The sequence below is a fragment of the Aplidium turbinatum genome, chromosome 1 (assembly GCF_918807975.1).
Source record: "Aplidium turbinatum chromosome 1, kaAplTurb1.1, whole genome shotgun sequence".
NCBI lineage: Eukaryota > Metazoa > Chordata > Ascidiacea > Aplousobranchia > Polyclinidae > Aplidium > Aplidium turbinatum.
Window position 1 is genome coordinate 56,772,707 of NC_137472.1, and position 22,834 is coordinate 56,795,540.

A 22,834-nucleotide genomic window follows, 5' to 3' on the forward strand; every position below is an offset into this window, starting at 1 on the left:
AATTTGCACAATAAATTACCTTTCTAATTGATGTCCGCCAGCAAAGAATGACTCATATCGCGTCAAAGACCAACTCCCTACCCAGACAGCAAAATCGACATTGAATCAAAGTAAAAATGACGGATTTTGCTGCCTGGGTGGAGAATGGAATTTTAGCGCGTCGCGTAATGAATAACAAACACAAAATGAAACCGCACGCTAATAATAAACTGTCAATCAAGCTATTGAATATCAGGAAATTTCTTGCATTTTATAACTGGCTGTGACAAAAAGTTTATTGTAAACTTCACAATTATCGGATACCAGCATAATCGGGATTAAAAGTTAGGGCAAGAAAAAAGAATGACTCATATCGCGTCAAAGACCAACTCCCTACCCAGACAGCAAAATCGACATTGAATCAATGTAAAAACGACGGATTTTGCTGCCTGGGTGGAGAATGGAATTTTAGCGCGTCGCGTAATGAATAGCAAACACAAAATGAAACCGCACGCTAATAATAAACTGTCAATCAAGCTATTGAATATCAGGAAATTTCTTGCATTTTATAACTGGCTGTGACAAAAAGTTTATTGTAAACTTCACAATTATCGGATACCAGCATAATCGGGATTAAAAGTTAGGGCAAGAAAAAAAACTAAAAGTCAAGAAATCTCAGGTTTCTAGCGTCACTGCTTCTATGTGAAATTGCTGAATTAGCAGAGGGCGAGACCATAAGGTCTACGCCAGTAACAGATACGGTTAACCGCTTCCCTATTCCTGAAAGGGCATCTTTTTGCGTAATAAAAACTGACAGCGTAAGAACTCATCATTTGATCTATCACTTCAGAGGCCACGATTATACAATAAACTACATTGAAAAAACGAATTAGAATGTTAGATTTGGTTGCTGATAATTAAATTGGCGTGGGCAATTACAATTTGACATAATATCTGTCTGAATGTGTGTCATGAGCTAATACCATCACAAATACATCACAACATTGAAAGTTTCAACACCAACAAGTTCATTGTGTTTGTGTGACTGAAACATTCACATTCCCTCGACTCTGCGATGCTTCCAGCAACCTTTAGCAGTTACAAGGTTATATTTGTGAATCACAGTGAACATGATCCTTCAAACCATGAATTTTATTGTCATGATAGTTTTTCAATTTTCTTTGTCTTTCTATGCAGTCTTTGCCTTCTTGCTGTGGGCATTGTGTGTTGGTCGTCCTACCCAAACCATTAAGTGATTTTCGTATCAAGTTATAAACGTGTTTCCATTAGAATTCACTCTTGTATATTCCGATCCATTGTTTGAATTAGCGAGCTAGCCAATCACGAATGACAGGGATTGTGACAGATGTGAAGAACTTTTCGATTTGTAGAGCTATCTTAGAGAAATTAAAAACTATCGATTCTTTCTTTGTAGGATGATCTCACTTCCATGCATTTTAATACTTGCCAATTTCTTCAGACTGGGGATTCGGTGCTATCAACATGATTTTAAAACTACTACACTTTTCCGGAATGGCCCGTATCGGAGACTCCAATTCCTAGATATGCGTTTTTGAAGATTTCGGACAAATGACCGAAAAGTCTCAGCTAAACAAAGAGCTGTCAAACAGCGTTTTATAATTAACGCGCTGTCAATTAAAATACAACTGTCTGCATTTGCCTAATTAGTTGCCTGACCCATAAAAATCGTTGCTAGATATTAGCTAATTTGCATCTACCTTGCTGTAAAACACTTACAACAAACCGTTTTGTTTGCATGAATATGAGAAGGGAAACACAAAAATCGCCTACCTAGATAGTCCCTACAAATTTATTAAATATATAGAAGCCGTCGGTAGATTTTCAAAAAAGCAACCGGTTGTCTCCGAATCGGCGTCTCCGTATAGCCCCCGACCGACACTTGCCTGTAGGTAGCCCACTGAAGTTGCCCGAGTTGTGTGTATTTGGCGTTTTTCGTTGCGGCTTTTTTGAATAATTAATTATTTGTGCAGTTGAGTTAGAAAATGAAAAGTTTGCATATGAAATGAATGCTATTTAGTCACATCTCAGTTTTTTTTATTTTCAATTATGTTAGAAATGATATGTTGGCTTTGAGCAAGTTGCAAAAACGTAAAATTTATTCCGTCGTATGTCTTGCAATGTGCGGAGTTTGGGGTTTTCAGCTTTGTTCGTCCGTGTTTACCATCTCGCTGACGTAAATTCACCCCACAATTCAGAGATGGGCGTGATCTTGATCTTGAAGATCACTTTTTTTTTGTTGATCTTGATCTAAGATCACTTTTTTTGTGTGATCTTGATCTTGAAGAACAATAAGATCAAGATCACTTTAAAATTGAAGTTTACTTACTAGATAGAGGCATTTTTTTAGAACTCATACTGTACATAGTAGTTAGTGACAACTATTAACATTAACCCACTGTTAATATGATATGTGTGCTTAGGGTCTGAGTATGGAGCGGTTTGTCTGACCGCGAACCCCTGAACTTTTTTGATAGAAGACAACAGTATCAAGGTTGCCAGATAGATAAATGGTGCACAGTGAAAGTTAAAACTACTTAGTAACACGTATAAAAACTCCCACATGAACCAGACAAAAATTTGGAAAAAATGATGCAGTTCAAAGTTTATTTTTATTTATTTATTATAAATAAAAAGTATAAAAGTAATTGCAAATTTTGCGACTTTTTCAGTACTACTGTAATTAACCTCGGCCTTGGGTGTGACGTTGCGATTCTACGCAAACTACGTCAACAATCGATAGGCCTAATAGCAACAGTCACTAACTCATTACAATTCTTAGGCCAGCGATCGAGTAGTTAAAAGTAAAAGTTAGCAATACCAACTATATACATTTACCCAGGTTGCTTACAGTAACCTAATTATTTTTTTGCAACATCATTGATCAAAACCTTTTTCAAGTACACAAAAAGTGATCTTGATCTTCAAGATCACATAGTTTGGTGATCTTGATCTTCAAGATCACCTATTCTTGGTGATCTTGCCCATCTCTGCCCACAATGTATCACTAGATCGTGCGGTTATCGAACAGCATCTGTTCGATTCAAAATATAAAGAGCAAAAAATGTAGATGCTAAGCTCATGTTCAGCAATCGTTTCAAAAACTAAACTGTTCATCTTCAGTGCTATTAAAAACATTAAGCAACACTGAAGACAGTATAGTTTTCGAAACGCTTGCTGAACATGACTTTGGTATCCACATTTTGAGCTCTTTTTTTTTTATTATATTAACCGGGTGTTCCAGCCAGTTTGCTCTGAAGTAGCTGTTCTGTTTTAATAAATTTACCCTCTTAGGCCAGGCCTGGATTAACCATTGTGCTAAAGCAGACAGAGGGCCCCACTTTTCCTAAAAACGAAATAAATAAAATAACATAACAAATTTTTCCTGAAAATAATTTCCAAGAAAAAAAATTAAGAAAAGTGGGGCCCCTCTGTCTGAAAAAAGTAACACATTTATCAATATATCTTCCCCGTCACGTGAAATAAAACTATGGTTCTTGTATTTTTTCTTTGGCAACAAAGACTTGGCAGCAAAGAAAGCCAGAAAAAAGTCGTTCGACTGAATTTCATGTTAGTTTTCTAAATCCTATTGGTAGTTAGTAGTGAATCCAAGAGCAGTTTAAAATAGAAATTCAGAATAACCTTTCATTGCAATTTGCAGTGTAGTGTGCAGTAGCCTACTAACAGTGGTCCCTTGCTACAATGTTTTCCCTTTCACGGTTTCGTTGATTTAATGTGTGTGATTTTGCATCCATTATAACGTAAACACTGTTGACTTAATTTGCGCATGCTTATTTAATCATCCATCACGTGCTATACCTAAGCAAGGCTCGGTTTCCTCTGCAAGCGAAACCAGCTCACTTCCATTACGCTCCACGTAAGCTGGTAAGGGCCCCCATAAAATTCATTAGCACAGGGGCCCCATTTTACCTTAATCCGGGCCTGCTCTTAGCCGATAAAATTCGTTTCCAAGGAACAAAGTTACCCCCAGTTGGAGTTGGGACCCGAGCGCTGAGGCAATCGCCAATGAAGAGCTTCGATGATAAACGAACGCTTTTGCACTTTGGTGGTTTTGTTTTTGCACAAATTTAAGCTTTTTAGATTTCACTTTTGTTAATTTGTCTTTAACCATCATGTTGCAATGTCTGTGTACATATTTTGCGTATTGAGGGCCTGTTCAAATGTTATGAAGTGCTACTTTGTTGTTTTTACCCCTTATATAAATCGGGATTTGACTGTCAACACCTTGCAAAGGTGTCATATGATCTTTGAAGGGCCCTTAACCTGATCTTTTACAATCCAATACATTCATTCCTGTCATTGAAAGCGTCGTGTTTAAGCCTTCGTTTAAGTTTTGGTTAGGTGACTTACTTGCTTTTAGCGTTGTCCGATAAACCAAAAAATTTCTCGACCACGAAAAAATGAAGTCTTTTCTTCACCTAGCACAGAAACTTTACTTTATTGTTTTTTTGACATCAACTACCAGTTGAGAGCGTTTCTCGGAGTGTGCGCTCAAGTAACCATAACAACATATGAAAGATAGCTTTCCGTTTTTTGTTCTATCCAGGCTTACTCCCGGCGGATGAAGATTTAGATTAAGTAGACGGAAAGGCAAGGAAGCCAATCTTCGTTTCCACCTTCAGGCGTGCCTTTAATTGCCAAAGACACAACCGAATGCTCTTGAGCAGTGTCGAACCGGCGACCTTTCGAACTAGGGTTCTCATTGGCGTAATTTACAAATGACCAGTGGATACTTCCCTCTGTCAAGTGGTTTAAAGCTTTTCTTGGTCCGAGAATATCCACATTTAAGATCGCTACTTTTTTAAACCATGATCCGAAGTAGTTTTCGTCTGAAAAGAAGCATCGCATTCACTGGGAAGTGAAATCCACGAAGTTTTGCAGGTTTCGTCAAATAGGCTATGGCTTGCACACTTCTCAAGCTGCGGTTGCTTAAAACTTGGTACGGGAGTCCATGAAACAAAAACACCCCTTTGAGTCGTTTGTAGCCATGTGTAGTTCTTGTTGGTTATACAATATACAGTACTGAAGTTAGTCTTAAAGCTACCGTATGGTCAAAGGACTCGCTTAGTTACTTTCCCCAAACCTTAATCTCACTTTTTCTCGGTGATTGTTGAGATATCCAAAAAGTTAACAAATCATTTTTTCTGCCTTGTGCTTACGTAAGCCTAGCCTACTTCTAGACCGTAAGTAAACTGCAGAAGTACGGCACGCCCTCAAGTTTAAACCTGAGAAAACTTTTGCTTTGGTAATAGAAAAAGGCAAATTTAACGTAATTATACAGTATCTGCTCATCACTGGTGGATCTAGCCTTCACCAAACGCCTTAGTCTGTTGTGCACTTGACTGCATGCGGCACGCAGCCACCAGTGCTTTGGACAGACGAAAAGTTTTCACTGTCCAGGCTGTGCATAATCATCAGAATGACCGTTATGGTGCAAAGAATAAAGATATCCCACTGGATGAAAGGCTCATGTTCCGGCGACAGAAACCAGTCTCTGTGATGGTTTGGGGTGACTTCAATTGCTAAAAAATAAATGATTCCCTGGATCAATGCAAGAAATTGATTCCCTGGATCAATGCAACATTTGGAGAAGACGGAATAACTCTTCAGCAAGACGGGGCTACGTCCACACAGCGAATCTTGTCCAAGACTGCTGTAAGGAAAATATGGCAGGGTTTTGGCCAAAGAAATTATGGCCTCCGTCCTCTCCTAATCTAAACCCAATGGACTTCGCAGTATGGAGTATCTTGGGGAATGAAACCTGTGCTTCAAATCATTCAAGAGGAACAGCTCTGAAGGCAAAATTGCGCACTTGTTGGGAAAAAATATCATCAGACACCATACGTGCCTCATGCAGTCAAGTGCACAACAGACTGAGGCGTTTGGTGAAGGCAAAGGGAGGATATGTTGAAAAATAAGAGTACATTTTGTTTATACTTTTCTTTATATGTGTAAATTTTTTCCTGTTTGGATGTAGACTACTGTTATTTCAATAAATATTTGTCTGCACTTGGTTTGATCGCCCTGAAGAAAGAAGGCCTGCACCTGTTGTTCCACAAAATTGCTTTTTATCTCACAAGCAGTACAGAATCACTAAGAACGAGTATGTATTCTTTTAACAATATTCTACACTTCTAACGATAATGACATCAGTGTTGATCAATTGTACATACAAACTTTATCATTGAAATCGTTGTAAGAAGTTTCCATTGCAAAACAATGATTGAAAACGAAATTCCACAAAGCAGTTTCGCCAATGGTCAACTGACAAAGTTTTGCCGATTGTAAACCGGTGGTTCCCTCACTTCACTACACGTCATAGGAGATTGAAATACAGCAAAACATGAAGTATTTTTTGTGACTGATTATAAAAATAGAACAATTACAGCACCGGTATTACTGATTGACATTTGAAATTAAAAAATATGTTGAAAGGCGCAGTTAATTATTATGTACACTGCATCAACACTTGATTCCACAAGAAGTAAATCAGCAGAGTTTATCGATCATAAAGAAAGCATTCACTAAAATCTGAGCAGTGACAGAATCAAGTCTCTTTTTTCACGCCAAACGGGAACTTTTGATTACGAATATGTAAAATATATATTTTATTTGATTGAAACTCTTAAAATAATTTCATGACTGCCTACAAAATTTGTTCTATCACTTTTCTGTACCCTGGCTTATATGTGACATTGGAGATTTGGATTAAAGGAACAAATTTGCCTTTGTGTTTTAAGTAGGAATAGTACTGGCATCCTTTGGAATGTCAAGTCAAATCCTTTAAGGAGGCGGACGACAACATAGCTTGAAGATCAAAAGCAAAAGTTTGCTTTTAGCACCATAGTTGAGAATCCGGTAAAAGAAGCAGTGACAATCCAGACAGCAAAATCCGTTCATTGACTCAACGTCTGCAGACGTTGAATCAATGTAAAAATGACCGATTTTGCTGTCTAGGAAGAAATCAATCTTGATGATTTGTTTCTAGAAAGGCCAAACGTGAGATCAACACTGAAGAAAAGAGGATACTAATAACGACGTAATTATAAATGTAACAGCAGCGCAAAATTAAAGCAAAAAGTGAAGACAAAATTAAAAAATCTAGAAACCAGCACCATTAGAATCACAACGAGTGCAGTACAATGCATTTGATCAGAACACGAGAGCGATTTTCATCCACACGATACTTTTACGCGTATGTACACAAAACTAACACTACAAATACACGACATAGGCAACAGTAAAATTATATTGAAATGACAGTGGTACAATTATTGCAGCGTCTATTTAAAGTTTAAAAAAGGGTCAATACCGTTAAAAATGCAGAACTTCTGGTTACAAAGCCCAGTAACCAACAAGGAAGTTTTTTCGATCCTTTCGTGTTAGTTCACAGACGATTGTCATTAGCAAAAAAAATTTAAACAAAAACTTTCACTTGAAAAGAAATTAAATTGATGACGTCACATTGCTGCTTCCAGAAAGACCGCCTACGTATTCGCAGATATCTATATCTAAATAGAACAACTAACCAGATGGCAAATGTCGATTTTTTACATTAATTCAACGTCTGCAGAGGTTGAATCAGTGTAAAAATGACGGATTTTGTAGTGTGGGTATTTGTCGTTTAGCAGATATCACACATTTTGATCCGACGAAAAGCACCAAATGCAAATAACGAAGGACAATGCAGGCAATTGCTACTTGCCAGTTATGTGCAAGTGAAAATAACGTGAACAACATCATCACAACAGAGAAGAACAACATCAGAACAGGGTGAACGACATCATCAGAACAGGGTGAGTTCGGAGTCTGATTCTTGTTTCCTGGACTTTAAGGCGGCGACAATTTTCATTGCGTCACCAAAAACTATTCCAACATCTTTCAGATCTTTCTTGCTGCACTGTGCAAGCGCGTCCAAGTCAATTTTCTCCCCCTGAGCAGTTGCGAATTAAATAAATCTCATTAACAACAAAATACACAAATCCAAGTCATGTGCATCAATAACCTGGTGGCTGACGCATCAACGTGTCGACACCAGGATGATCAAGGTGCAAGAGATCAGGAGGTATGAAAAATAATGTCACAGAGTGATCATGAACGGCGAAAAAAGTGCTAGTGTGACAAAAGTGCTGCTGAATTGCAACAGCATTACATTCTCTAAAGTTTAGTAGATCATAGCCCTAAGGGCCTAGGCAGTTATCTCTGAAGCATTTTATCTCTTATCCATTCTCCAAAGACAACCGAGAAATTGTCTACAGGTTTGCTCCCAGACAGCAGAATTCGCCATTTTTACATTGATTCAATGTCTGCAGACGTTGAATCAATATAAAAAATGACCGATTTTGCTGTTTGGAAAGGAAAACAAAAGCTCGACAAAAACTTAACCAAATACATTTCCAAGTAAAACCATGACATTTGTTGCGATCAAAATGCGAACGTTTTCAGCTGCATATAGTAAGCCCCTTGTCAGGCACCTGCTTTTCAAATGTTTCCCAAGAGCTTACTTCATAGCTGAAAACGTTCGCATTTTTGTTTCCTGAAAAATGCTGTGAGTGGGTTTGGTGTCGCTTGAATATAGTCAATAAAAACAATTTCTAATGAATAAATGTATAAAACGGTGATCAATTCCTTCTAAGCACCTTTAGCAAGGGATAATATCCTGAAAGATCAATGGAATGGAGGAAAGATTCAAGTGGATCCATTTCTTCCTCTTCTTTCTCATCTGATGGGTTCAAGAACGTGTCTTGAAACGGTTGGAGCACTGGAATAGTTTTGCAACAACTCATATTTGTCAAACTAGCACAATGATCGATCCAGGACGCATAAATTTAGGTTATATTTGAGCAGAATGGAATACTTGGACAATGGACATATATTTACCCCGCCGTTTGATTATTCTATAAATGATCAACGGCGGGGTGAGATTAAAGAAAACATCGGCATCACCTGGATAATGGTGTGGAAACATTTGTGGAGGTCATCTGCCTGCAGTGGCAAATGATGGCTGATGATGACAAAAATGATCAAATGCGAAGACAATGACATACTGGAGGTACAATAGTCAATAAGTTTGGTGTTTAGGATTATTTTTGTATGCGCCATACTTCTTGTGAGAAATTAAAATAATAAAATAAAAATGTAACGCAACTAAAACAGAATTGAACATAGTTTAGGCAGCTTTGAAACATTGTACTCTACAGTACAGGGGCCAGAGCATTTAATTTTTTCAAATTAATTAATAGTTACTTTTTAATTAACAGCATTTGAAACAATAATCGGAAGACTTCAATCTATCAACCTCGGTGACCGACCTGCGTCAGTGATTCGAAACCTTTGTAAGTATGCAAAACTGCCAGCTCAAGAAGCTTTCTCAATCCGAGGGTGAAGATTCCAGCAATCAATCAAGTAAATGACAACGAACCTGGTTTGCGAGTCGATGGGAACATCGCAGAAGTCACTGTGTTGAAATTCCCTCTGTTAACAAACAAATGCATTGTAACGTAAGCAAGAGCGTCTTCATACCTAGACAGCAAAATCTTTCATTTTTACATTGTAAAATGTAAGAATAACGGATTTTGCTGTTTGGGTAGGTCTTGGTCGTTACTCGGGATTACGATAAATTTTGTTTTGAAGTTTTGCAACATAAATTTTTTCCTCAATACTTCCCTTTACCGAATGTTCGGCAAATCTTTCGCATGCCACTACTAGCAAAATTTCTATAGGTTAGTGCAAAGAAAGTACGGTATGTCGTGTACAGTATACTGGGAAACGTATGTACCCAGGGAAACGGGTAAGATAGGCCATTTTTTGTGGTATCCAGGCTTACGTGATTGAAAATTTAGATTCAGTGGACGAAAAGGGAAGGAAGCCATTCTTCGTGTCCACCTTCACATATGCCGTTAATTTCCAAAGACACAGGCGCATGCTCTGCAGCGGTGTCGAACCGACGCCCTTTCGAGTGTACTGTCAAAACTCTCACCACTCGGCTATGTAGTATCATTATTTACACCAATCTGATTTACAGTATCATCCACAGATTTAAATCTTATGCTCTCTTTGCCTAAATGCCGTGTATAACGAAAACGCTAAATTAGTTTTGATATTGCAAAAAGTTGTAATCTTCCAAAGGATTTACCGCAAACTTCGACGTTGAAATTTCGAGAGCAAGAGTTTGAGACAAGCCAACAGTAGCAAAACAGTTTCGTTAACAGTAGTTTGGACCAGTGCCACTGAGAACTATTGACAATGGTGGGACAAAGTAAATTTGTTCAACGCCTTAAACTACAAACTGCCATTCAAATTGTGATGTATACGTCCATACTTCTTGACACAGCGTCGCACGGACATTGATGACCGTTATGAAATAAAACCCGTTAGGCTATTTACACAGCAACTCTTATTTCAACAAACACTTTACTTAAATACTTAAACAATGCATTATTGATTGACAATATCAAACTCACCTAAATGCATTGTTAAACAGGGGAATGTTGTCCGCGTTTTCCGAGTCGGTTTCTGAGAATCCACTTTGCACTGTGGCGCGATTCGAGGGCAGATATTCGGTGGTTTCGCGCATTCCTTCTTTGGGAATGAACATGACACTGGGAACCTGTTGAAAAATGGCATATTGGAAAATGCATGACGTTGCAAATAAATAACGACAAACTATAGCCACTGAATGAAGAACCGAATGGAATTTCGACTTTCAAGCGAGCAGCAACCCAGACAGCAAAATCCGTCATTTTTGCTGCCTGGGAAAGCAGACCCTTGTGCATCGTTTCAACGTCGCTGGAAGATGACATCGATCAAAAGCACACAGTTGTGTCTTTGGGAAGATACTAAACATATTTCTGAAGGTTGACACAAAATTTGGCTTTTAATCGAGATTTGCAGCCTTCGAACGTGAACCCGGAGAGGATAAAAGAAGCTAAAACATACAAACTAAATTCGTTCGTAATATGTTATGTTGCAGAAAGGCTACGATTTAGATTTTTAACACTTGGGAGTGTATCCACAATATGTAGAGAAGCTACAATCCACAAGGCTCTCGTTCTGGCGCCTTTTTCATGTGAATAGTTTACGCTCATTGTTTTTCTCCATTTTCGATAAAGGTTTGTCGTTAGTTTTTCTTGAGCGTTAATATGGTAACAGTGTTAGCCACATGAAATCAGGGTAAATAAAACAGTCACATTAATGCGCACATAAAAGATTAAAATGGCTAGAATTTACAAGTACTGCACATACCACGACCATCACAAATATCAATTCATTCAATGAATTTATGACATTTCAGAAGTTCTTCTTCGTTTGTCCAGTCATCTTAATTTGCATGATACATCACAGACTGACACATTTTTTGCGACGGAGTCGTATATTGAAAGGTCCCACCTACTGCTCTGGGTGGCAAGCTTAGGGCACACATGGCCACCTAAAGATACGGCCTGATTTGTCACATTTTGCAGAAATTTCTAGGTATTTCTAACTTTGGGCAAACATTTAAATAAATTTTTCTAAAAATTAGATTTTTACGCTTTCTTTGCTCTTTTTCCCAGATGACACAATAGGTTTTAACATCCTCACATTTTGAAAAACATAGAAAATTTAATTTCGAAGATTTTAGTCAAACCGTTAATTTTTCAATAACAGTATGATAGTATGATTTTGCAATTTTTAATTTGCTTTTTCTCATTTGCTATTGCTTCCTCAAGGCAACAAAAAAGTTTCATGTCATTAGAAAACCGCAAAAAGTAAAAACATCTCAAAAAATGTCAGTCAAGCACTAGCAGTAGCTGTCATCAAAATCTGCAAAATGTGACAAATCAGGCCGCATCTCCAGGTGGCCATGGGGCACACAAGAAGATGGTCCTATTGCAGACCTGATACAGCCAACACTGGTTCGGGGTCGACTCAATGTTTTCTACTTTGCCCAAAAGGCGTTTGCTCCAGGGGGAGACTGAGAGAGACTCTGATGATGGGACCTTCATTTCAGCAGATGATGAAATGTTAGTTTCATTGTTTTCAAGTTGTTTTTTTTTCAATAGCTCAAATCTTGTTTTTTTTTTCATTGAGGTTAGTGACTGAATGTGCGCTGAGAATTTTCTTGATTCTAGAATTAGACCCGGCCTGTGTAACAGTTTCTCCATAGAAAGGATATCTTTCATGACATGTTTGGATTATCGGAATGGCCCGTTTCGGTGAGTCCGATTCGGTGAGTCCGATTCGGTTAGTCCGATTCGGTGAGTCCGATCCCTTAACGGGGGATTTTTTCAATTCTTATTTTAAATTATCGGGTACCATAGCCTAATTATCATTGCCGTTTTAGGGTTAGGGGTTAGGAGTTAAGGTTAGGGGTTAGAAGTTAGGAGCTCACCGAATCAGACTCACCGAATCGGACTCACCGAATAGTAGCAGACCCTTGGATTATAGACTTTAAGTTTGACTGTGAAGAAGAAAGCAATGTCCTCCCCGGGCGCTTGCACAAAGATAGGAGTTAAACTGACTGGTAAAGGCAGTGGCCGATAGTCTGTGGCAAAATTAGCGTTGCGATACGCCTGTCTTGTCTCGATTGCCCCGTCTCGTGGGCAAAACCCGGAGTCTATCGCTGTTAATTCTTGCGGAGAAACATTTTAATTTGACTGTTAACATCTCTTCTAATGTGAGGTGGTGCAATACCAGCAGGTAAAGTTTGTTGGTATTTGTGGACTTTAGACACCCAATAATAAGGCAACAAAAAAGGTTAAGTACCGAGTGGAGTTTCTTTGAGTGACAGGGCATGCACATGATGCCGTGAAGTAGCACAGAGCCAACGCGGTCATTCTGAGGGTTTGTGGATTAGTACTCCACATAGAGTTGGTAAACTTCTTCAAGATATTCTTTCTGGTGTTAATCTTAGCCTTGTGTTATCAATGTGATTTTTGTAGCTGATAGTACGATCTAATGTCGCTCCAAGGCAGACGGGGTTACGGCAATTTCAGTTCTATTCCTGACCAAAAGATTTTACGGGTCCTTGCAGCTTCTCCGTTTTTGAGATGAAAAGAACGGACACTTCTGCCTCTGAAACGTTGGCTTTAGCAATTGATTTCTACCGATACATGACGTACCTGTTCCGATGGCACCCCACGTAAAGTCTCGGAGACCCTCCTTCCGTTGGTACTGACCATGAAGTCATTTCCCGCATCCGAGTTTCTGGGCTTTTTCTGGAAAATCATCATCGAAGTTTTATCATCCTACTACTGATAAACTTTTACATGTTTTTGTTAACAGTCGAGCGTGGGAAGAATTGACAGCCATAGACGCATGTTTTGACTTATAGATTGACTTCGTCAGCATTGCATCAATAATAATCCAGGATCCAAGTAGTTAAAACTTACCTGTGTCGCGAATAGTTTGGGTGTCCCAGGTGGCAATTTTGTTGCTTGTGAAAACGTTTGACTTACTTCTGTCACGCTTTGCCGCTGCGGCTTCGCAATAAAGTCTTTGGACACGGTTGAATTTTTTCTGCCCGATTAAAAATATAGAATTGATTGGTTTAAAACAGTGTTTTCTAATGTGATGACTGCTTTTAGACCTATTCACACAAATAAAATACTGTTGCCATTGTGAAAAGAACTTAGAAATAAAATTGTGCTATTTAGTGTGAGATCCTTTTTAACCTTGACTCAATCAGGTATTAAACCCAAGACTTAAATCATACCTTGCGGTATGTTGGCGTACCATTTGCAGTACATGTGATGTACCGTGTACAGCTACGATTATTATAAAGATCGATTTTGATGTTAAGCATCATCACATTTAGTTGTTTTGGAAACGAGAACTTGCAGGGGAGTTAGCAGAAGTCCAATGACATCAAGATGTTATTATTCAACAGATTCTAATCAAAAGAAGAAAAACTAAAAGTTTATGCTATTCACCGTAACGTAGCATTGAAACTACCAAAAATGAGCGATACTACCACAATGTTTGGTGAACAATTGGTAAACTTTTAGTTTAGAGAACACTACCACAACTTTTATCATGAAAGAACAGGTAACTAGTGCAAGAATGGACAGGCGACAACACAATGCAAGAGTAACATACCGCCACAAGCACTAAATGTACCGGTCACAAAAGCTAAAAAAGCAGAATGGTGATCGGCTTACCGATTGTGGTAGTTATCCATTATCCGGTGTTGTTCGTCTTGTAATTTTGCAAACTCTTTTCTTCTCTTTTCTGCTTCCTTCTTAGCTTCTTTTTCCAGCTTCTTTACTCCCTTCATGTATTTATTTCAGAGAAGAAATAAAAGCGTACAGATTTAATAAAGGAAATGTGGACTCAAAGTGCATTGCATGCATATTATATTTTACAAAACAAAAGTAAAAAATGACGAAAAGAAAATTGTTCTGAAAGCTGTTTACCTGGCTTTCAGAAGCTTGTTGTAAGATTAACAAGCTCTTAACAGAGACAGACAAAAATCTTCGAGCTGAGAAAACAACACAATAACCAGGAAGACACAAAGAACATGTTACCTTAAGATTAGAAGATTTCCTTCGGCTCATGACATCGTCCAAGTATCGAACACAGTCACTCTGATTATTGTTTCCGGCGATTAATAAAGCTGTATTATAGTCGTTGTCGAGTTTCCATAGATTTACATTTAGCTGTACAAGAAATGTGAGACAACTCATATGACCTTTCTGTGCAGCAAGATGCAAGGCAGAATTTCCGCTGTAATCACATTTTTCGGGATCTCCACTGCAAAAAAAATAAAATTTAACACTACTGTAAGTTATCCAGTCTGTTTGTTTGGCAAAATTAATAACATTGTGTTCAAATAAAACAACCACACCCAGTTTTATATGTCAAAATTCACACCCTCGTTTGCAGCAAAGCATCAAGGCCTCAAGGTTGCCATGGTAAGCCGTGTATAATGTTGGTGTCAAGCCACTGTCATCCCGATGGTTTAATTCTTTTTTGAATGCCTGCAAAGTAAAGCAGGGAAATATTTTGTGAATACCTTGCTTAACGCATTGGCATGTTGATTTAGACCGATATTAAACCAACAAAAATGCACCCTAAAGCACTTCAAATGCAAGTGCAGTTAGTCCACAACACAAACACATTAAAACTTACCGCTAGGTAGGTTCAAAATGATTGACTTTTGAAATGTTTACAGGCTACCCTCTCAAAACCTTCCAATTGGTGGAAAAACATTTTGTGTGAAATCTTTTTGAAAAATAATAATTTTTAGGGGTGGCCCAAGGCCCCCCAAATTTTTTTTTGTCGATAAATGCAAATTTGAAATGGCCGTGTTATGAAAAATATTGATGCAAACGTATAAGTGTTGGGATTCAATTTTATCAGCATGGTGAGCACTGAACAAAAATACTTTTACCAAAAAACGGTAGTTGCAAGTATTCAAAACTGGCACTTCTCTAAAGTCATTCACCTTGGTTTTTTTTTCGGGTATTTATCGGTTATTGACCTATTTTTTAGCAAAATGTCTGAAAAAAAATCTATATAGTCAATTGACTATATATGACCAAAAATGACTAAAAATGACCGAATTGTTTCAAGCCATTTCAGACAAGTGACCGAAAAGTCTCGGCGAAAAAAAAAGCATTCACCCAATATACATTACTGATGTAACACAAACTCAGTAAATGTATAATAGTATATATATTAAGTAAGGTCATATAGTAAGTTATATGTGTAGCTGATCTCTTGCTTTGTGAGGAACGTTTGTAATACCCCATAAATCAAATGCGAATACAGCCTGGGAGTATTGAGGGCAGTTAAGAAACCCACTTCAAACAATTTGAAAGGTATACATAGGATCATATTTTTCTTGTTTTTAGTAACTTCACAGTTAAACTTTGCCCAGGCCTTAAAACTCGTGTTTTTTTCCGGCAGCCATCGTGGCCTACCGAGAGCTCCTTCTCGGCGGCCAAATCTGCGTGCTTGGAGGCCAAAATACAATAACGATAGCACAAGTAAATAGCATTAAACTTGCAACAATGTTAAAATGATCACTTAGCGTTGTTAAAGTCTGGGCGACGTCCTGCAATAGAATCGTTGTACCACGGATTAAATGCTTTATCGGGATTGTAATCCGGTATTGCGGGACCATCTAACGACCCTAAATTGATTTAACTGCTCGCAGCTCAGTAAATTGTTTCAACTGCATACGCCTTTCATAAAACCTGACCATTTATTCCGTTATGATGTCACCATTGAGGGTGTGAAGTCACTAACCCACAGCGTTCTCAACTATGAAGACATGTGTTTTACCCACGGATGTCAACTAACCTAGTTCTCCTTTTTAACACCGATTCAATGTCCGACAACATTGAATCGATATAAAAACGACAATATTGCCAGCTGATGTAAATTAGCACTTCGGATTAACACTTCGTTAAAACAAACATCGGGAATTGCAAACAAGACTTGCAGCGCTGGTGATCGCAGCTGGATATATTCAATATATACAACAGTAGTAACTATGATGCGCTGGCCTAATTCTGCGTCACTCTTTGATACTACATATTTTCGACATTTAATCCACGATCATTCTAATGCGAAATTAATATAATTGGCTAGAAGAAACCGGCGGCCAAACTTGGCCGACGGAGGAGGTAGCACCGGCGGTCATTCAAGCACTACTTAGCGACCATGGCCGCGATGGCCGCCGGCTGCTTTAAGGCTTGTTTGCCGGCTGCATAGCCGAGTGGTGAGAACCCTGGAACGGCAATCGAAAGGGCGCCGGTTCGACACCGCTCAAGAGCAATGCGGCTGTGTCTTTGGCAGGACACTTTAAGGCATGCCTGAAGGTGGACACGAAGATTGGCTTCCTTGCCTTCCCGTCCACTTAATCTAAATCTTCAACCACCAGGTGTAAGCCTGGATACGACAAACAAACAAACAAACAGTTGAACTTTCAAAAAACGCTTTAAGTTACTGTATATACATTTGTTCTTTATTTAGATTAGCGATACATATGATGAAAGAGCTGTGATTGGTTCAAAAAAAGGAAATCGAACAAAAATGAAATTACTTCACCATTAGTTTATATTCATATCATAATTATGCTGTTCAAACGCTTAAGATGTTTGATAAATGCAGTCTGTTGATGAAGGCAACTTGTTTCAGCTCACAGCTTGATTTGATGTTCTTCATTTTTAGTCAAGTTATGAGATTCAAATAGCTAATGGTCTTTGAATAGGTGCAAATTAAACATTCTAACAGATTGGACACTGTACAACATCAACCAGTGTGTTATGGAAAAGTCAAGTTTTCTCAAGTATGACTCAATAATCATAAAACCATTATTACCTCTTTCAAGAGATCCAACCGTCCATCCTTTGCTGCTCTATGATAGCGATCATTCATAATATCTAACTGCTTATTAAACCTAAATCAACAGCAATTAACTCCAAGGGTTGGATGCAACTGAAAAAGTTTAGCAGCTGATTAAGCTAATTGTGTAGTTGTTAATCAAGAATTAGTTTATGCCAAGTGGATACGGTTGGTGCAGTAAAAAATAGTTTACAAATAAGTCTGCTTGATCAGTGCTTGACCTGCTGTTGCTTTATTCAAGATCTAGCCCTCAGTTTATGTAGGCTACTGTGGAGGAGTCTGCTACTATTCGGTGAGTCCGATTCGGTGAGTCTGATTCAGTGAGTCCGATTCGGTGAGTTCCTAACCTCTAACCCTAACCTCTAACCCCTAACCCTAAAACGGCAATGATAATTAGGCTACGGTACCCGATAATTTAAAAAAAAAATTGAAAAAATCCCCCATTAAGGGATTGGACTCACCGAAACGGGCCATTCCGACTGACGGAATGGCCCGTTTCGGCGAGTCCGATTCGGCTAATCCGATTCGGCTAGTCCGATTCGGCGAGTTCCCTATTCGGCGAGAGCCTTTTTCGGCGAGTGCCCTATTCGGCGAGTTTTTGAAATTTTATTTTTGAAAGGGAATTATCGGGTACCGCAGCCTAACTGTTTTCACATCGTTTTAACGTCGCTGAACGTGCTTGAATTCGTCATGTCCGTTCAGTTGTTTTTAAGGTAGAAGCGACAAAACGCGAACGTTAAAACGTGTTTGTGACCGAAGTAAGTTATTGAGTTGAAAGAAATTTGGCACGGTCGCAACACCTTCAGAAAAATTTAAGATGTGAAGGGAAAATAAAAAAAAGAAAATGTTACAAAAAAAAATCATGTTTATATCTATAAGTTAGTACTTTTGAATAGTTAAAATGATTAGTTTGGATCAACAAACGTGTGGCCTACAGCCTGGATTGAAAGGAAATTATCGGGTACCGTAGCCTAGTTATCCCTACCAGCAAAAATTTGTTCCAAGAACCCAGTTAGCCTAACAGTTCATTTTTACATTGTAGTAACAGAATGAAAAGACTAACCAAATGTGTGGCCTATCGTTTTAACGTCGCTAAACGTTGAAATCGTGTAGAAAAGAGAACTTTGATGACTAGGATACGTTGCAAGCCTTAAAGCAGCCGGCGGCCATCGCGGCAATAGCCGCTAAGTAGTGCTTGAATGACCGCCTGTGCTACCTCCTCCGTCGGCCACGTTTGGCCGCCGGTTTCTTCTAGCCAATTATTTAATTTCGCAATAGAATGATCGTGGATTAAATGTCGAAAATATGTAGTATCAAAAAGTGACGCAGAATTAGGTCAGCGCATCATAGTCGCCACTGTTGTATTGAATATATCCAGCTGCGATCACCAGCGCTGTAAGTCTTGTTTGCAATTTCCGATGTTTATTTTAACGAAGTGTTAATCCGAAGTGCTAATTTACATCGGCTGGCAATATTGTCGTTTTTATAGCGATTCAATGTTGTCGGATATTGAATCGTTGTTAAAACGGAGAACTAGGTTAGTTGACATCCGTGGGTAAAACACGTGTCTTCATAGTTGAGAACGCTGTGGGTTAGTGACTTCCACCCTCAATGGTGACATCATAACGGAATAAATGGTCAGGTTTTATGAAAGGCGGTATGCAGTTGAAACAATTTACTGAGCTGCGAGCAGTTAAATCAATTTAGGGTCGTTAGATGGTCCCGCAAATACCGGATTACAATCCTGATAAAGCATTTAATGCGTGGTACAACGATTCTATTGCAGGACGTCGCCCAGACTTCAACAACGCTAAGTGATCATTTTAACATTGTTGCAAGTTTAATGCTATTTACTTGTGCTATCGTTATTGTATTTTGGCCTCCAAGCACGCAGATTTGGCCGCCGAGAAGGAGCTCTCGGTAGGCCACGATGGCTGCCGGAAAAAAACACGAGTTTTAAGGCCTGCGTTGAAACTGAGAAACATTCACAGAAGTCCTTCGATACGTTGCATTTTTAAGATTATGCATTTTGAAGATAATGTATTCAGACGTTGAATCAATGCACAAATGAACTGTTAGGCTAAATGGGTTCTTGGAACAAATCGAAAGGCTTCTGTGAATGTTTCCCAGTTTCAACGTATCCTAGTCAGCAAAGTTCTCTTTTCTACACGATTTCAACGTTTAGCGACGTTAAAACGATGTAAAAACGGCAATTTCTGCTGGTCGGGATAACTAGGCTACGGTTCCCGATAATTTCCTTTCAATCCAAGCTGTAGGCCACACATTTGTTGATCCAAACTAATCATTTTAACTATTCAAAAGTACTAACTTATAGAGATTAAACATGATTTTTTTTTGTAACATTTTCTTTTTCATTTTCCCTTCATTTCTTAAATTTTTCTGAAGGTGTTGCGACCGTGCCAAATTTCTTTCAACTCAATAACTTACTTCGGTCACGAACACGTTTTAACGTTCGCGTTTTGTCGCTTCTACCTTTTTCTACACCTTTGCTGTGTTGACGTGAATTGTTTTTGATATGATCAAAAATAAAAACAACTGAACTGACATGACGAATTTAAGCACGTTTTAACGTTCGCGTTTTGTCGCTTCTACCTTTGCTATGTTGACGTGTATTGTTTTTCATATGATGGTCAGAAATAAAAACAACTCAACTGAACTGACATAACGAATTTTAATTTAATAGTTCAAACATTTTATTTTTATTCCTTTCTGCACGATTTCAACGTTTATTAGCAATTGTAATTATTATTGCCGTTAATTGTAATTGCCGTTATTAGCAAATGGCAATTATAATTAGGCTACGGTACCCGATAATTCCCTTTCAAAAATAAAATTTCAAAAACTCGCCGAATAGGGCACTCGCCGAAAAAGGCTCTCGCCGAATAGGGAACTCGCCGAATCGGATTAGCCGAATCGGACTCGCCGAATCGGACTCGCCGAATAGTAGCAGACCCCCGACTGAGGAGTGTGGAATGATCACTCTCACAATGAGATCAGCAGACACCTTGGTCTCCACAAAGCAGTTTCAAGGGATGCACAAAAATGTTGCTTTTTCATTTGATGGTGCAGTCAAATGTTTTAGTTTTTCTTTTTATTTGCTTTGTCTGTTCTTCCAGACTACATTGTTTGCTTGTTCATTTATTCAAATTTCTTTTAAATTTTCCTTCCTAATTTTATTTGTTATTTCTTTCATGCAAAACATTTGGTTTGAGTACCCTATGTTCAAATGATCTAATTACATATATAATGCCATTTTTAGGCTTTTTTTTCATATCCTTGACATGACTTCAAATGTGATAGTTTTGTGACAAATGTCTCTTACAAAATGCACTCCTCCAAGGTTATTATATGTTTAAACAACACTCTTTGCATTTTATTTTTGGTTGCCATCTTTTCGGTTTTTATGTTCTTGCCAAAACTTTAGTTATATGTATATACTGTACATTTAAGTCATCATGCTACACTGTCAGAGATATCACTGAAAAGTGTTAACAAAAAGTAAAGTCATTTTTTTGAATTTTAACAGGTGGTATCAATAAGGAATGCAAAACAAAATTTCCCTCAAAGGATGATTAAAAAAACGACGGTTGGCCTACAACATCTGCATGGCACTTGAAAGAGCTTTGGTTTGACACCACTCTTGAGCATGCAGCTATATCTCGGCAAGGCACATAATGACGTTTCAAAACCATGGGAGCGGCTGACTCGATGACAATATGACTTTTTGCGACATTCTGTTGTGTCGCAACAGTGATCAGGTATACTGTATATCATGCTGTCACAAAGAATACAAAATAAAATGTGAATATTATTATTATTAAACAATACCTCAGTCTGGATAACTCATGTCTTTTGTATAGTTGGAACCATAGAACAGGTGTTCTTAAAATTTTTGGACTGCTTCCCTTTGGTGTCACTTGTAAAACTTTGTGCCCCCTTTTTTCGATTAAGTTATAAATTAATGTCAAATTACATACATTTTACAATTTATATGTTTTGGATTTTTTTTTAGCAATGTTTACTTTCTAAATTTTCCATCATACATAATGCAAAAAATTAAGTGAATTAGACTCAACTTTTCCTTGCATTAATAAGAAGATGTAGCTGCTTTTTCGATGCCAGCAGTTTAATTTGTGGCTTAGTTGAAGAATGCACATCACATGTTATCAGGTTCAGTGGTCACAGTCATATAAGTTTGTTCCAAGCTTATGTCTTTACACTTGTACGCAGGGCTGTGGAGTCAGAGGGATTTTGTCATATCTGGGGTCGGCCAGTTATAAACCAAGGGGTTGGAGTCATACATTCTTCACCAAACTCCACAGCCCTGCTTGCAAGTGCACATTGCACAAAGCCAATTTCACATAAAAACATTTTTAACAAACAATGGACTAAACAACAACCACAAAAATAAGCTCCGAAAAATAAACTCAAAACTAAGTCACATTTTCAGTCAATAATTGTGACACAAAATAAGGTGTGTAACCCACATTTTTGTTTACAACTTATACAATACTAATGCAACAGCCTACCATATTTGCACCTCCTTTGGAGAAGATTAATGCTCCCCCATTACCCCAAGGGGCTCACCTCCCTTCCAGTTTAAGAACCACTGCTATAGAAGATATATATACAGTCACCTAGGCTATAATTTGGTACTTTAAAATTTAAAAAAAAAAGTGATATATGTAGTCCACACGTGAATAACACCAACACAAATATGATTTTTAGAAGTTTTTGAAAAAAGTATAGATATTCGTGCATGGACTATTAGCGTCAACCGGGGTGACTTTGTTCACCGGGGTGACTTTGATCAGACAGTGTTTTAGCTTTATAATCGCCAATTTGAGTAACTGGACTTCGCTCAAATTCCAAGGATGTGGTCTGAGTTACTTGAGCGAAGTCCAATTACTCAAATTGCCGATTACAAAGCTAAAACAAAGTCTGATCGAAGTCACCCCGTTTGACGATATAATCCATGTATATATATACTAGTTTATGACTATTTTTAAGGACTTCTGAAAATTGTATTTGTTAACTTAAACAATTACACTTTTTTTACCAGTAAGATCCTTTCACACTCTTAAGCATGTAATAACTTGATGGCATTGTTGGGTGTATTAAAATTACAATACCGCATTTTGGGATTGCTGTTTTGATAACAAACTGTATTCAAATACCACTGCCATTCTGGCAGAATAACTCTGCACGATCCACCTAATAACCTAACGATCCATAACTAAATGCGCGGTAGGCCTAAATAATGAAATCACAGTAACAACACTAAGACCCTGATAAAAGCACATATCATTGACATATTACATTTTTATATACTTGAAAGTTAGGATGCTATTTTTTTATGAAAAAAATTGAGTTTTTTTATAAAAACATTATTTCAAAACCAAAAAACAAGTCACATAGTCGGTGCAAAAAGATAAACTTACAC

The 22,834-nt window shown here is 38.0% G+C and overlaps 2 protein-coding genes across 3 annotated transcripts; one reads left to right on the top strand and one right to left on the bottom strand.

The window, feature by feature from the left end:
- Positions 1–5,588: 5,588 nt before the first annotated feature.
- On the top strand, positions 5,589–5,957 carry LOC145767604 (uncharacterized). The gene has a single exon (XM_082579459.1). It carries the CDS (start codon positions 5,589–5,591, stop codon positions 5,955–5,957), a length of 369 nt encoding a protein of 122 aa, XP_082435585.1.
- A 173-nt stretch (positions 5,958–6,130) lies between these two features.
- LOC145772298 (pre-mRNA splicing regulator USH1G-like) lies at positions 6,131–17,465 on the bottom strand. 2 transcript variants are annotated; one of them, XM_082584169.1, is made up of 10 exons: positions 17,347–17,465; positions 14,890–14,996; positions 14,544–14,769; positions 14,178–14,287; positions 13,410–13,536; positions 13,140–13,235; positions 10,503–10,648; positions 9,461–9,513; positions 8,679–8,800; positions 6,131–7,972 (listed from the first exon to the last, which is right to left on the bottom strand). In XM_082584169.1, the coding sequence occupies exons 1-10, from the start codon at positions 17,401–17,403 to the stop codon at positions 7,826–7,828; spliced, it is 1,191 nt and encodes a 396-aa protein (XP_082440295.1). In that variant the 5' UTR covers positions 17,404–17,465; the 3' UTR covers positions 6,131–7,825. The 2 variants fall into 2 exon arrangements, with proteins under 2 accessions (XP_082440295.1, XP_082440303.1); XM_082584177.1 differs by lacking the exon at positions 14,890–14,996 and having other exon boundaries at positions 17,347–17,441.
- Positions 17,466–22,834: the final 5,369 nt, after the last annotated feature.

Bases quoted from the DNA above. Each gene is read 5' to 3' on its own strand.
- LOC145767604 (XM_082579459.1), top strand. From the start codon at position 5,589: ATGCAAGAAATTGATTCCCTGGATCAATGCAACATTTGGAGAAGACGG.
- LOC145772298 (XM_082584169.1), bottom strand. From the start codon at position 17,403: ATGAATGATCGCTATCATAGAGCAGCAAAGGATGGACGGTTGGATCTC. The intron at 13,236-13,409 runs GTAAGTTTTAAC...ATGATTTTCCAG, and splicing joins CCAAACTATTCGCGACACAG to AAAAAGCCCAGAAACTCGGA. The intron at 8,801-9,460 runs GTTCGTTGTCAT...AAACTATTCCAG, and splicing joins CCCATCGACTCGCAAACCAG to TGCTCCAACCGTTTCAAGAC.